General features: G+C 46.5%; 3 protein-coding genes across 4 annotated transcripts in view; 2 read left to right on the forward strand and 1 right to left on the reverse strand.

Moving 5' to 3' along the window:
• On the forward strand, positions 1–7,254 carry lxn (latexin). Its single transcript, XM_084447691.1, has 7 exons — positions 1–239; positions 4,508–4,687; positions 4,925–4,987; positions 6,103–6,277; positions 6,397–6,533; positions 6,633–6,695; positions 6,792–7,254. Exons 1-7 carry the CDS (start codon positions 102–104, stop codon positions 6,912–6,914), a joined length of 879 nt encoding a protein of 292 aa, XP_084303817.1. The 5' UTR covers positions 1–101; the 3' UTR covers positions 6,915–7,254.
• gfm1 (G elongation factor, mitochondrial 1) lies at positions 400–15,031 on the reverse strand. 2 transcript variants are annotated; one of them, XM_084447662.1, is made up of 18 exons: positions 14,933–15,031; positions 11,084–11,236; positions 10,752–10,884; positions 10,414–10,618; positions 10,073–10,189; positions 9,797–9,947; positions 9,432–9,586; positions 9,181–9,265; positions 8,934–9,071; positions 8,434–8,535; positions 8,231–8,287; positions 7,556–7,693; positions 7,304–7,386; positions 3,465–3,627; positions 3,113–3,257; positions 1,374–1,534; positions 1,199–1,252; positions 400–1,053 (listed from the first exon to the last, which is right to left on the reverse strand). In XM_084447662.1, the coding sequence occupies exons 2-18, from the start codon at positions 11,228–11,230 to the stop codon at positions 922–924; spliced, it is 2,166 nt and encodes a 721-aa protein (XP_084303788.1). In that variant the 5' UTR covers positions 11,231–11,236; positions 14,933–15,031; the 3' UTR covers positions 400–921. The 2 variants fall into 2 exon arrangements, with proteins under 2 accessions (XP_084303788.1, XP_084303787.1); XM_084447661.1 differs by lacking the exon at positions 14,933–15,031 and adding an exon at positions 11,382–11,501.
• Positions 13,991–15,319, forward strand: part of itpkcb (inositol-trisphosphate 3-kinase Cb) — a gene marked incomplete at its 5' end in the record, with an annotated part of 14,086 nt that continues 12,757 nt past the window's right edge. Inside the window, one exon of the mRNA XM_084447680.1 lies at positions 13,991–15,145. Within this exon, the coding sequence (XP_084303806.1) occupies positions 13,991–15,145 (1,155 nt within the window). The remainder of the gene's footprint in view (positions 15,146–15,319) is intronic.

The following is a 15,319-nucleotide window of genomic DNA, read 5'->3' on the forward strand; positions in this document are numbered from 1 at the left end:
TCCCAGCCTGCATTCCTGAAGAGGACCGCTACCTCGGTCCCGCTCTCCTCTGACGTTCCGTCGTGTTCCGTTGCCCCTGTGGTTCCCGCGCCGACTGGACTATGAGTTGGAGGATCTTCGCGGTTCTTGCTGCCCTGACGGCCGTCTGTGGGGATCCGACGGTGACGCTGAGAACCGGGTCAGACCAACATCTCAACAGTGTCCCTCAGGACGGGCACACCACCCAGACCCCTACAGAAGTGAGTGTGTATATGTGTGCGTTTGTGTGTGTGTGCTAGAAGAATGTGTAAATATAGAGGTAGGCCTACTAGCCATCAACATGGATATGCCTCCATTAACACAGAAATAAAGTACAGTCATTGTAACACTGTAGATAAATCTTATTTTGTCATTGGTCATTCCATCAACAACATACAGTATGCTGTACATAGTACAAAATCAATTACTATACATGCCCAGTACATGAGCTTGCCTCTCGTCTTCATAGAAACCTATGAGGATAAGGTTGTTTGTCAGAAGAAAGAGGCGGAAGGGATTAAAAATTAGAAAATAAATACAGGATGTTTTCATGGGACAGCATGGGTAAGAGAACCACGCAACTGCAGAATTTAAATTCTCAATGCGGGTCGTGTGTCTGACAGCTGGTTGGATTTTGGAACCTTCACAATTACAATACAAACAATCCCGAGCCAACCCCCCCGTCATGTTTGGAAAGGAACAAACTGTACAGTTTCTGAGAGGGAGAATATGAGTAGGGGTAAATCCCAGCACTTTCACATTTAGATCTGGGATCTGGTGGGGTGTGTGTGTTTGATTTGCATTGACCTGTGACCTGGTCTACCAGGCTGTTGCAGTGTTGCAACGCATTCATGATATCCAAACTTTCATAACTGATGTGTGTGTGTGTGTGTGTGTTCCGCCTCAGTTCTTCCACTTCCCCTTCTTGGCAGGCAGCTGGCCTGTAGCCTCCAGGTATTTGTTGATGAGATCCTCCTGAGTGCCTGGCAGGCACGGCTGGTACCTGCTGTAATCCATGGTGTACTCCCCTTTACCCTACACACACACACACACACACACACGCACACACATGCACACGGAGAGAGATAACATGAGTTCTGAAATAGAGCAGAGCACACAGGAAGTATTTCACTTTTGGACAGCTGAACCATGGCGCCAGAGCGCTCCTGCAGCGCCTCACCTCCGTGCAGGAGCGGAGCTCAGTGGAGTAACCAAACATGTCGTTCAACGGCACCTAGGGAGAGAAAATGCAAAACCATTAAATTCACACACGACAGGAGAAACGTTAATGCCGGCGAACGTTTGGTCAGCCCTTCGCCGAGCTCTCTAGAGGGATACACTACTACTACGCTCACCTCAGCGTAGAGAGTGAAGTAGCCCTCGGCTCCATCCTGCCCCGTGATGACGCCATGGCGGCGGTTAACTCCGGCGATCACGACCCCCTGGAACTCATCGGGTGCGACTATTTCCACCGACATGATCGGCTCCAGCACAGTAACGCTGGCCTTCTCCATAGCTACAGAGAGAGGGGGGCGGTTTACATGAAACAGCAGAGAGACATTGAGAAGAATGTAAACAAGGGTGCGTGTGTGTGTGTGTGTGTGTGTGTGTGTCTCCCCCCAAAGCCGAGCCATTCTGGAGCCGTGCCAGGCTGTTGTCGCAATTCAATTCGATTGCTTGGCACGTTGGATACATTGGATAGTTTACAATCGGTCATATTGTCCTGTAAAAACAACTTTACATGCGTGTTAATGCCATTAAAGTAGCCGAATGCCTTTCATAGTCTTTAGGGAGCTATGTGTTAATGCCCTTGAAATAGCTGAATGCCTTTAAGGGAGCATTACTACCTTTAATCGTTTATAGGGATGTGTTCATCCGGCCATTCCAACCTTGAGTTCATATCAAATGCACATTGGATATAGTCCTGTAAATTGCTTATTCCTTCAACCTGCAGCATTGAGTATCCTACCTCATGCTGAAAAACTACATTGACTGTAATAACACAATGTGCCTTCTTATAACGCAATGTCCCACTTTGTCTCCTATTGAGTCGAGTCGAGAACATTTGAAGGAATAGAGAGTGCTTATTTTCTGCAGCATATAGGCTATATTTTGATGATCTGTGCACTTTTAGACGCATCTCTAGTTATGAGAACAAACCCATCTGTTTACTGTCTTGGTGGTTATTTCTGCAATACAGTTCACACCCACAACTATTGCACTATTTCTGTCTGTCCAACATTTTGACAGTTTGCTGCTGAGTGAGTCAAAAGGTTTGCTCTCACAAGATTATAATCATCATTCTTTCCTTTAGGCCTACTTCCCTGTCCCATCTTCAAAAGTTGAATTCTCCTTCTACTGTACTTTAGAACACGTTTTGGGGTTTTGAGTCAGAACAGACCATTTTGTTTTCATAAACAGACGCTGGAAATAGACTTCCTTTGCCAGAGGCCAAAAAAATCTAACTAATTATTATTCCATTTTTATTATATTAAGTACTATTAATTGTTTATAGTGTGATGCACACATGTGCTTGTCAGTTGTTTATTTGTTTAAATAGCCTATTATTGGATAATATTAGATATTTGATATCCATGAAAGCCCCTGATTTTTTGCATTTTATGGTAGGCTAATAGCTGTGAGTCATTCTGTGTAGGCTATATGCTGATATTTGCTAACACAACAGACACTAGAAATAGCCCATCTAATGCATGGATATAGACATCTGTTGTTTTTACATTATGTATTTACAGGGAAAATTGGAATTAGAAAATCATTTGACTGTGCCGCCACCACAACACACATTGTACAGGCTACTTCATTCTAATAAAAAGTTAAAATCCTTTAATAACTAGCTTTTTCATTTAGTAAATTGTTTGATTCATTGATTTAAAACAAATAACAAACAAGACTCATTTCAGTTTTCTGTAAAATCAGTCATATGTCAAAAGCATGGCGCAGGAATGGACAGTCGTGGGAATAACAGGGTTGCGGTTTTGCCATGGCGCTGCTTTAACCCTAAACCGTGTGTGTGTGTGTGTGTGTGTGTGTGTGTGTGTTTGGGAGCATGGGGTCTGATTGATTTAACCCCTACCTTGTTTCAGGGCACCCTCCCCTGCACGGATGAAGGAGAGCTCATTGGAGTCGACCATGTGATTTGCTCCGTCGTCCAATACAAACTTCACGCCTGAGATCTTGTGTCCAGTCAGAGGGCCTTTCTCACAGGCCTCTCTGAACCCCTGCAGGAGACAGGGAGAGATACAGAAGGTTGAGAGGTAAAAGAGTCAAGCAACGCAAGAAGAGTCGGAGATTCTTAAAGACTCAGATAAAAAAAGACTGGGCGCCAAAGTTAAGCTAAAGATCCATTAGAAGTGGCTTCCATATGCTTCCTTCATATTACACTCCTTGGCAGGAGTTCAATCCAAGCTTGACTCTACTCTACACACCCTCTCTACGGCTGGCACAAACTGTTTGGGGACGTTGGTTCCGACGGTCTGGTCTTCAAACTCCAGTTTGGTGTTGTTCTCTGGGTCCAGAGGTTCCAGAACTCCCACCACTTTTCCGTACTGCCCAGAACCACCTGACTGCTTCTTATGGGTGAAGTCAAACCTGCAGAGGACAAGAAAAACATGTCCCTATATAACTCCTTGTCTGTTGTGTTTAATGGAACAAAGTACAACAGTTTGCCAAATTGTACATCAGTCTCCTGTCACCAAGGGGATATCAGAAGGATCATGCTCATACTGTATATGGTGCCTGTCTCTTTAAAAAGGGGCTGTCCTATCAGCACGGTTCACTTGGGAGGAAGCAGGAAGTAGGAAGAAGTTTCTTTCTCTCTGTACCAAGGAAGCTCTGTACGAGGCTCCAGTTGCCTTGGCATGTTTGACAGAACGCGCCTCTCTGTACCAGCTGAATAGACAGGGAGTCCAGGCTTTCCTCTACAGCACAACAGGCAAGAACCCCTGCTGTCACACTTCCTCATCCAACGAGCCTCCCCCTTCCCTGTCTTTTCTACACATTCATTTGCCCTCTGCTGTTCCACACTTCCCCCTTCTACTGCCATGAATATTTTTGCTATTCGTGCCCTTATTTGCGACTCCTTAACAATTCTATATGTTGATGCCTACTACGTAGTTGTTGCTTGCCTAAGAATATCCTTGTTCAGAATGACCTTATGTTATACCATGCACTTGATGGAATGAATTCTCCTCCGCTCAAGGCTTTTTCTGAGCTTCCTTACCCGAGCCTCTAGTCAGGGCCTCTAGTCAGGGCCTCTAGTCAGGGCCTCTAGTCAGGGCCTCTAGTCAGAGCCTCCAGTCAGAGCCTCCACCCTGCCCCCACAGAGGGGACAAAGTCCCTCACTGCAGACTGCCTCTCCCTGCCCCTCCCCAACTCTGACCCTGACTTCTGTCACGTTCTCACGCGCTACTCTCCGTGTCCCTCACGTTCTCTCTCCGTCTCCCTCGCCCCCACCGGTCTCTCCCCCCAGGCGAGTCAGTTGGTGGTGGACGAGGAAGCAGAGGAGGCGATCATGGAGACTGGGGAGTTGAAGGCCAATCATTACCCCGCCCAGCGCGCCGCCAAGGTGGTCCAACACTACCTCAACACCCGCTACGGATCTCCCCACCGAGTGATCGGGCTGAGCCGTGTCCACAGCGCCAACGCAGAGGTAAGGGGGGGGGGGGCGTGGGGGGGCTTCTCTGCTGGAAGAAACCCTTTAGGCATTAGAGTCTGAGAATCAGATCCCCGCCCTGGACCAGTAATATACTGTAGATCTGTGGCTGGAGTTGAGGGGCGGAAGTGGATCCAGTGTCACGACTTCCACTAACCGGCCACTGAGGTGGCGATCATTGCATTGTTCACTCGTGTCTCGTGCCATGAGTGCTTTCTGACCCGGTCCTGTCAGGATGCAGCGGAGCTGGGCCGGAGGTACCGTCTGGAGCTCTCAGTACAGGAGATGATCAGCAACGTAAGACTCCTTATTCAAACAGTCCTGATTGACTAAAAGAATATACTTTGTTCCACAGCCATCACTCACATGAACAAGTCGTAGCAACATTGCACAGGTGATATAGAAGCAACGTTTACTTATTTATTTTATCTTTTAGTTTTAGTGGTTTAGTGATGATCGGAACCTTTGAGCATTTTTATCATGTTTGCCTACTGTCTGAGTTAATAATAATAATAATAATAATAATAATAATGCATTTAATTTGTAATGCACTTGAAACAAATCTCAAAATGTCTATTCTGAGCTACATCAGTACTGGACAATGTTGTTAGGTTTACTTATTAAGAGTCTGAGGTCACCAAGAAACAAGTCTAACCTGATCACCCGACTAGTGTGTCACTATTGAACAGAACACAGGAGTCTCTGGTCCTTCTAGGTTGTAAATGTTTGTTGCGTTATAAGTGTTACCATGGTGTCTGTTTTTTTAAGTACAGCCACTCCTTCACCTCTCCTCTTCAACCCCACCTCTCCTCCTCACCTACCCCACCTCTATTCTCCTCACCTCATCTACACCCTACTCCTTTCCCTATACCTTCTTTTTCCTCCTTAAAGGACAATGCTCGTTTTTGACAACCTGGACCTTATTTACAGCATATTATAAGACGTTTCACTCACCGAGATAACTTTGGTGTAATTCGGAGGCCTGTAGAAGAAATTTAAAATCCAGCGCGAGCCAAGTATATCCATGTAATGGCGGCGGACGGGGCACTGAGAATGCAGCTTCTTTCTGCCGCGAAACGGTTGTTTTCATCAATCTGTCTTTATGAATCGCTAGTTGTGCTTACATAGAGCGTAGGCCTGTTGTGGTTTTTCACATGCCTCTGTAACATGATCTTTAGAAACGTCTTTAGAAACGAAATTGCTTCCCCACTTGCTCCAGCACGCATGCGCACAGCGCGCAAGCGTTGCTCCAGCACGCTGTGCGCATGCGTGCTGGAGCAAGTGAGGAAGCTATTTCGTTTCTAAAGACGTGAGTGAAACGTCTTATAATATGCCGTATATAAGGTCCAGGTTGTCAAAAACGAGCATTGTCCTTTAATCCACCTTTCTCAACCCCAACCTCCGCCTCACAGAGGACAGAGCAGTGCTGTGCAGAGGTGGTGTTCCCAGGGGGACACAGCAGGAGTGCCCCCCAGGTCCAGGCCTCGTGTGAGGGACTGCTTCAACCCAACCACAAGGCTCAGGATGAGGCCCTCTACCAGCAGCACAGAGCCAGCAATAACCCAGTGTCAGGACAAAACATACCAGGTTATGTTACACACGCACGCGCGCACACACGCGCACGCATGCACGCACGCACGCACGCACACACACACATTGCCCTAATGCCGTGTTTCTTACTATGATGTATGTGGTGTCTTGAACAGACAGTTATGGTAACATGGAGCCCAACATGGAGCCATTCTGGAACCTCGGGCATGTGGCTTCTAGCTTCGTCATGCTGAGGGAGTCCAATGAGAGCACGCTTTACAACATGGCCCAGGTGGCCAACTTCACACAGTTGGTGAGTAGCCAAACGATGGCCAAGGTTCCTGCTCTATGTCAACTCTTACAGTAAGAGACAGGATGTACAAGTCTCTCCCTGACTCCTGGTCTCCCACAGGAGACTGAGAACGACCAGCTAAGGTTCGACTATCTTGTCCTGCTGCATGAAATGGTTTCCCAGGTAACTGAACATAAACATCTTAATTTCCTCGTCATAACAACTCAAGTATAAGTGCAATTTATTCAGTCTTAATTTGGTGTGTTTGCTTGCTTATAGGAGATAATCCACTGGAAGCTGCTAGTTACCTGGTCTCCAGCAGAGGGGGTCAAAGTTCTGCAGACTGAATGTCAGCCAAAGTGCCACCATTGCGAGGCACCTCCAAACATCACTACAGGCTGAGGCAAACCATCTAGGGTCTTGTTCTCTTTCAGAAAGGTCTTTGAGGATAAACACTACATCTGAGGTCTGTTTTGCTGAGCTTGCTGCATCACAAATGTCTTTTGGCCTTAGCCTACTGCTGGGCAATAGTAAATAAACTACACCCATCACCCTGTAAGCGTACTTCATGGCTGAACTGAATCCATGCAAATGTTGGCCTACTGCTTTGACTAGATTTTGTCATCCTGAGTGATAAAATGTCAGCATGTGGTGGCTTGACATACCTGGGTGTATCCATGTCTCCAATACCCCTACATCTAAACTGTACGCATGTGTAGATGTCTAATAAATAAACGGTATATGAAGCAATGCTTCTCAGAGTCTCACATTTGACTGTGTGTTATACTTACGTTACAGGGCTCAGCACGGACTCCCTGAAGGCTACCTTGGGTTTTCCCATCACACAGGGACAGTTGTACTCTCTCTCCATCCTCTGCACACACACACACACAGAAATAGATACGGAGAGAGAGAGAGAGGGAGAGAGAGGTGGGATCATGGTGTGATTGTTAATCATCTATCACTACTGCCACATATAACCCTCATATAAATCTAGTGAAATCTAATGAGGAGCAGCAGTGTTGGGTGTGGCGTCTGCCTACCTGGGAGTAGATCTCCAGGTGCAGCTCTCCCATGCCTGAGATGACGGTCTCCTTGCTCTCCGTGTCGTAGGTGACCCTGAATGTGGGGTCTTCTCTGGTGAAGCGGTTGATGCCTTTGGAGAACTTGTCCAGGTCGTTCTGGACCAGAACGAGGAGGGCCAGAGAAGATGAGGAGAGGAGAGGATGTTGGGTTGGACTTACATTGCCGTCTGAGAGTTGCTGGTTTTGGGTTAACTTGTGAAATATAAACCAGTCTTACATGGTCATATCAACTAGCCTGGTAAACCGGACTCATCGTGAAAAATAATAGATGTTTTCACGATAAGTCTGGACTTCCAGCCGCCCAGAATGATCTGAGTGGATGGGAGTACTTGACAGATGAACTCCTTCAGCCAATTAGCGTAACAACAACAACGTTAACATTACCGCTCGTTGATTCATTCTACTAGTGGACTCCTGTTGTATTTCTCGTCATCATCTACGGGAACTGATCAGGGACTGGGGGACGAACAGCAGTTAAAATGCAGTCTCCTGATTGTGTCCTATTTTCTGGGAAAACTAATCGTTCTGGGCGGCTGGAAGTGCAGACTCTTTTGTAAAAAAAATATATATATTTTTAGCGATGAGTCTAGTTTACCAGGCTACATATCAACTCCCCATAGTAAGGGTACCTACCTTGTTAGCTGGTCTCATAGACATGGAGATCACAGCTTCTGGTACATGGATAGACTCCTGTAGGGAAAGTGTAGTGGTCAATAGAGTGGACGATAGCAATGCTACATTGCAGGGTAGACTGGAGCTGTTTAGGCTGTTCAGTCTTTGGCAGGGTGTGGTTCTTCTGTATGTACAGTGATGGGCATGGCTGGACATGGACGCACCATGGAGAGGTTGGCACTGGTCCTGGAGGTGAAGGTGTCTCCGCTGGCACAGTCGATGCCAAACAGAGCACAGATATCACCTGCATACACCTCATCCACATCCTGACAGAGAGAGAGAGACAGACAGAGACAGACAGGCAGAGAGGAAATGCATCAGGACATTCATATATGAAGTGTCTTTATGTTGACCTCTGGGCTTGCTTGTTTCAAGTTATTTTTGAGTTACTACAGGGTCAATTATTTAACACTTAGACAATTAGACTGTCTAAACCTTTTTTACCAGATGAAAATAACTGAAAGTTTCTAGTGTCAGCATGTAGTATGGAAAGTGTCAGTATGGAAATACGTGGTTGTTTATGTGGTTGGAACAAACAAAAAAAAACAAAAGAGGAACATGGCATTTCCGACCAACCTCCCACCCTCAACCACTGAAAGAACAGTGACCTCCCAAAGAGCTCAGCCTGTTTACTTCCTGTTTACAGACAGCTCTTGGTTCTCACCTCCATTTGGTCGGCATGGAGGCGTACTAGCCTCTGCACTCGGACCTTCTTGCTTGTGCGTGTGTTGTAAATGTACTCAGTCTTTTTCAGACAGCCCTGATACACACGCACGTACGTCAGCTGACCAAACCTCCCTGCCTAGAAAAGAGAGGAGAGAAGAGAGAATCAGTCCATCACCCAAGGATTGTCCTATGATAGAGAAAAGAGGCAAAGTGAATGTTAAATAAGTCAAAATGGCTTCTGTTACCTCAAGTTTAAAGGCCAGGCCGACGAAGGGCTGTGAGGAGTCTCGCGTGGGGTCCATCAGAATCTTAGTGCTGTCACTGGAGTCCCTGATAAACAAGATGGAGCATGAAGATGAACGGTAAAGGTCAGGGGTCACACAATAATCTACCACTGACATCAACATAGAAAGCTAAATATGTATGCACCAACTCTTCAGGTTGGATTTGTCCCAGCTAGGTGTCTGACTGCTGTGACTGAAAACCACAGACTCACTCTTGGTTGAGAATGGCGTAGTTGTTGACCTCCGTAGGGTTGGGCAGGTACTGCAGCACAGCGTCCAGGAGGGGCTGGACCCCCTTGTTCTTCAGGGCGCTGCCCACCAGCACTGGGCTGAAGAGACGGCGCACTGTGGCCCTGCGGATCGCAGCCTGGGGGGGGTGGGGGGGTTAAATCATGGATCTAGAGCGGCTAAAACCTAGACTCCTTGGAATCACTGAGCTCTGAAATGGAACGAGATACAAACTAAGAAGCACTGTTACCATACGCCTGCAATCACACAGATGATCACCCTCTGAAACACAAACGCACGCACGCACGCACGCACGCACGCACACACACACACACACACACACACACACCTTCAGGTCAGCGACCGTGGGAACTTTCTCCTCCAGGAACATCTCTCCCAGGGTCTCGTCGGCGTTGGCCACACACTCCACCAGCTCCTGTCTCCGGTCTGCAGCCTCTGCCCGGAGCTCTGCTGGGATCTCATCCAGACGCATGTTCTGACTGCAGGGACAGGTAGGAAAGGTGGATATGGTCTCAGTGGGTGTGTCTAAATGTGCGTTACAGTCCAGTGTGTAAATTCTTTCAATGGCGAGGGTTGTCGGTCCGCAGATAGTCCATTCCCTTACCCAAAGGGCCCTTCAAAATACACGCTGCGCTCCTCCACGAGGTCGATGAGGCCCCTCAGGTTCCCCTCCAGACCAATGGGGATGTTCACAAAGGCTGCGTTATAGTTCAACTTGGTCCTGAGGTGGAGGGTAAAGTAGATGAGGCTAAGCCTTCTCTTCCAATACGAGCAAATAAGCCAAGCGTGACCTGTTGCCGGTAGTATCATACGGTACCATGATAATACATTGGTCAAAATGTTCCCAATCTCTCCAGACAGCGCCAAACTGTGTGAAGATTTCTCTGCCCCGTAAAATCAGTCTCTGTCTGTCTGTAAAATCAGTCTCTGTATCGTGGTGTTTACCTCATCTGCTGCAGGGCCCGGTTAGGGTTTGAGCCCATGCGGTCCAGCTTGTTGATGAAGGTGAGGAAGGGGACGTTATAGCGCTTCATCTGCCTGTTCACGGTCAGCGTCTGGCACTGGACACCGCCGACCGCGCACAGCACCAGCACCGCGCCGTCCAAGACACGCAGAGCTCGCTCCACCTCGATGGTGAAGTCCACGTGACCTGAACAGGACCGTCAGAGTTGGCTAGTTACTAGCGACGGGACGACACAAGGATTTGTGCCCATTTCCAGAGCGAGACAAACATCTAGGCTTTAGCTACTACGAGCGAACAGGGTCTGGAGTTGCCCGTTTACCTGGTGTGTCTATGATGTTAATGTTGGTGTCCTTCCACATGGTGTATGTAGCAGCTGACTGGATGGTGATGCCTCTCTGTCTTTCCAGCTCCATGGAGTCCATGGTGGCTCCCACGCCGTCCTTTCCCTTCACCTGCAGAGCAGAGGACACAGAGAGCGGTGGTCAGTTCATTCATCCACATACTGCTATGCAAGGATGTTTATTATGTGTCAGACAAGTACAAGATACAGATCAAATGAAATGCTCCAACACTGTCAGGCAGATTGTCAGAAACAGACAGACAGACAGACAGACAGAAATAAAGAAGTTTAAAATGAGATCCATAGCTCGCCTCATGAATCTCTGCTATTCTGCCAGTGTAGAAGAGGACGCGCTCGGTCAGGGTGGTCTTCCCCGAGTCGATGTGTGCAGAGATGCCGAAGTTGCGAATCCTCTCGTTAGGGATGATGCCGGATGAGCATGGCCGACAACTATTCATCAACACCTGGTGAAGATAATGACATTAGATACATTTCTTTGTATATTATTCACGTCAAGAAACACTGAGTAACGAATAGCTATAGCTTAAGTTAGATGGCTGTCACTTTGCATAATCAGTCCAAGATCATGTGGCTCTGTAGACTTCTTACTTTCTTTAACGTGATGGTTCCTGGTTTCCGCAGATGTGTTTGACTTAAAGTCAGGCCTGCTTTTAAAACTCGCATTTTGCCGGTGTAGTGGCGAACAGGAGGACGGGTTCGGCAGGTTCGTTTACACAATCCCCCACTGGATGTCAGTCAACCAGTTGAGTTGAAAGTCACGCCGGTTAGTTCCATGGATGGTTAGTTCGGTGTGAAATGCTGCTTCCTGGAATACGGCAAGTCGGAGGTATCAAGTACAGCAAGTCCGCGCTCCCAGAACAGTGACACACATTGGAAGGAGGACAACAAGAAGTGTAGACGCTGCACTCTGTAGGCTATAAAGGTGACCTTTACGTTAAATTGTATTCCGTATTATGATGATGATGATGATGATGATATTATTATATTTCTCTGATTCAGGATATAATTACTAATATCAGATTTTAATTGATTCATTCTATATGTAAGACATGTCAGTAAAACATTACAGTAAAACATATTAGTTATGAGTTACAGTAAGCTATCCTCTTCATGGAAAATTGATGATTAATTTGTGTTTGACTGACTTCATCATTGCTTCTTTTGATGAATCAGTACATGGTTGTGATGTGGTCTTGTTTGAGTTCAGAGTATAACTGATGATGTGTCAGTACGCAGCTTCAACACTCCCTGGTACGAGAGTTTAAATATTTTGACATGTGCTTCCTCTTTCATTTAACCACATGCTCTTACCTCACTAGCAGCACTGCACACACAGCGATACAGATAAGCCACACTCACATCCCCTCTGCTCTCTACTGCATTGAGCTCTGATAGACATACACAGCCTGTTCCAGTTGATAGGCAGTAGAAAAGTTGGCAGAGGCTCTGTTGATGGTAAGTCTCCTGAAATTTGTTTGTATAGACGTTTGCTGTATTCTGGCTTTAATCTTTCTATCGGCAACACTATTATATCCCTTTGAAATACCATAACCCTAACCCTGTAATACATTACATTGGATCAGCTTCACTTAGTACAATCAAAACCACATCTATTGGCCAAGTACAATTAGTCTTGTTGAAATATCGGTGACGTATTATGATTACTGTAAATAGGTAGGTTACTGTTTTTTTCATCAGTGCTAGATTGTAATCATGCTGTGTTTTCATCAGAGCCAGACTGTAATCATGGCGTGTTTTCCACTGTCTATTAGATACAACTTGAGTGTTTGACGTGTGATCAGTGTAAATTTCAGTGAGTGTTCATTATATTCCAAAATGGTAGGTCTAATATATGTCTAACAATATCTTAGTAAATATGGAATAACCAGTTGGTAGGGACTTTGAGTCCTGTAAGTCATTTAGTTTCATTCGTATGCATCCTTAGATAAGAACGAACTATTTTTGTGCGTGGGTGTGTGTATGTGTGCGCGTGCTCGCGCGTGTCTGTGTGTGTGCACACGTTTATGTGCTATTGGCTTATTCTTTCCGTCGCCATCTCACTTCCTGTCCCTGAACATTCCTTCCTGATGAGGAGTCAGACAACGTTTTGATGTGCTGTTATGGCCTCATTCTGAAAATACATAATAGACACAATGAATACTGAAGAGTCAGTGTATTCTATTTGGCTGGGGTAGTAATACCGGATGACAGGGCACACCCCTATGGAAAAACACTGCGTCCCTCTTAACCTTGATACCAGGGTCAGATAGACAACGTTGAAACAGACAGGAATTATTGTCCTACGAGGCACAGATGTGTATGAATTTGAATTTATCAAACTCAAGAGAGGTGTTGTACTAAGTCTGTGTCACAAGCAAAACAGCCCTCATCATACAGTTGAGGTGTTATCTTGGGCAGAGCCATGGTTCTCCTTTCTGCACTCATCAGTATTTTACTGACTGACAGTTGAGAAGGCTCCTGTATGTAGCCTACCTCAGTTCATTTGTCCTTTTAGAGCATTGAAACAGTCCCTATTTCTCATGATGGACATAACGTGATAGCCTACACAAAAACAGATGTTCATGTGCAGGAGGGCAGCACAACCGCAGTCAAAGAAGGGAGGGTGTATGATAATGAGCTGTCTGGTGCTCCACAGAACAGTCAGAAGGTTAAATATACAACACACTTAAGCCATGGAAAGTGATGGATGTGTTTTTCAAGCAAAATTGGTTTCAGATAGAACAAAACAAAACCAAGCACGTTTATAGCTGATTTCAGACTTTTACCTCACCTCACACTCAGGTGCAGCAGCCTCGCTGGTAGGCCTATTACCTTTGAATGATACGGAGGATATGCTGCTCAAAGTTCTGTAGCCTAGTTATTAAGTGCAATATGATGCACATTTAGTGTGGATGAAATAATGTTTACAATTGCTCATTGGCATATTCTTGTATAGGCTAAAGTAGAAAGGGTTATGTGGAGTGTTTTATATATTATGTTTTAAAGATATGAAAACTCATACATGATTATTTCTTCCAGAAACAGAATATCCAGGCTGCACCTGAAGAGGAGAAAATGAATCGCTTTTTCTTGCTCTCTTGAAACTAGTTTCATCATTGGATCACGTGATTATGTTACCTGAAGGGTTAATTACACATATTTAAATGCCTGTCTTGTAAACCACTACGGTATGCAGAATGGGTCAAACTCGCTCTGGCCTTTCACACTCCCCAACCACTCAAGGCAAGGCGAAATGGAAACCAAGCGAGACCGCCAAACGACTCCGTATCCACAGAGTTACGAATGAGAAGCGACAGGGTGACCGGTTTAACAGGAATCTGAAGAAAAATAAGGACCTGTCGTGGCTAGAAAGGAACCCGCAAGGTACATGTGAATCGGAGCCAGGTCGAGTAATCGGAGCTTCGGAAGCGTGTTTTGAACACAGCCAAGAAAAGTTGCAGAGAGTCCAACCAGAGTTGAAGTTTGTAAGCCCATCTGGGACACATCATGGACATATTCAGACTCTTTTCATCGACGCGGTGAGCCAGGGAGCGGCCGAATTATCCCCCGATGCGTCGAGTTTGGATACACAGGCCAGTAGACTCAACGGAACCGGCTTCGTGGTCAAGCAGAGCGGCGGCCAAGAAACGACACCAGGAGAGGATCATGCCGGGGATTCCTCGACAAGGACCATGGAAAACAAGACAATCAGAGATGATAGTCAGGGTGGGGTTATTTCCGAGGTCGAGGAATTGTCGGGGGCTGCACATGTCCAGCTGCGCACCTCTGGCGAGGCGGTAAGAGGGTCTTCGACATCGCTGAACTTGTGTTTGGACAAATCTTTCAGTTGTGGCGTGTCCTTATCCACAGAGAATGAAATGACGAAATCGAAATGTACCTCTAATTCAGACGAGCCAAGAGCTGACAGTAAAAGTGACCAAAACAACTGTTCATTTGATTCTGGGAACCATATGAACACCTCGACCGCTAAGGTCCAGAGTCCAGTGGGTGGCCAACGTTTCCCCGGTACTATCCCGAAACTGATCATAACCAGGGACCCTAGTCCCAGTCAGCCACGGGAAATGCTGGATCATCAGAATGTGGGACTTGGAGTCAGCGGATCATGGCTGGAACCTCACCCGGATGACGAGTCGCCCTGCTCGGACAGTGGCTGCGGTGGCTCCCCCGCGCTTATGCGCTTTCCCCGAAAGCTCTCCAGCTCGTCCTCCGCTGGCCTGTCGTCCGCATCGTCGTTTGAGGAATCCGAAGATGACTTCACTGGGAGCGACATCGAGTCCAGCCTCTCTCCAGCTCGGTGCTACTCTCTGGGCAGCCCGGACGAGGGGACAGGGGTGAGTGTGCCTCACTTATTAATTGTGCGTAAAGTGTTTATTGGGATAAACATGTAGGCTAGTAGCTACAGCTGTCCAACAATTGGATATGTTCTGAAGACTCAGATACAAGATTCAAGATTCCCTTTATTTGTAACATGTAATGTACGGTGTACAGTCGCAAACACTTATTCC

Source organism: Borostomias antarcticus (assembly GCF_949987555.1).
Source record: "Borostomias antarcticus genome assembly, chromosome: 1".
NCBI lineage: Eukaryota > Metazoa > Chordata > Actinopteri > Stomiiformes > Stomiidae > Borostomias > Borostomias antarcticus.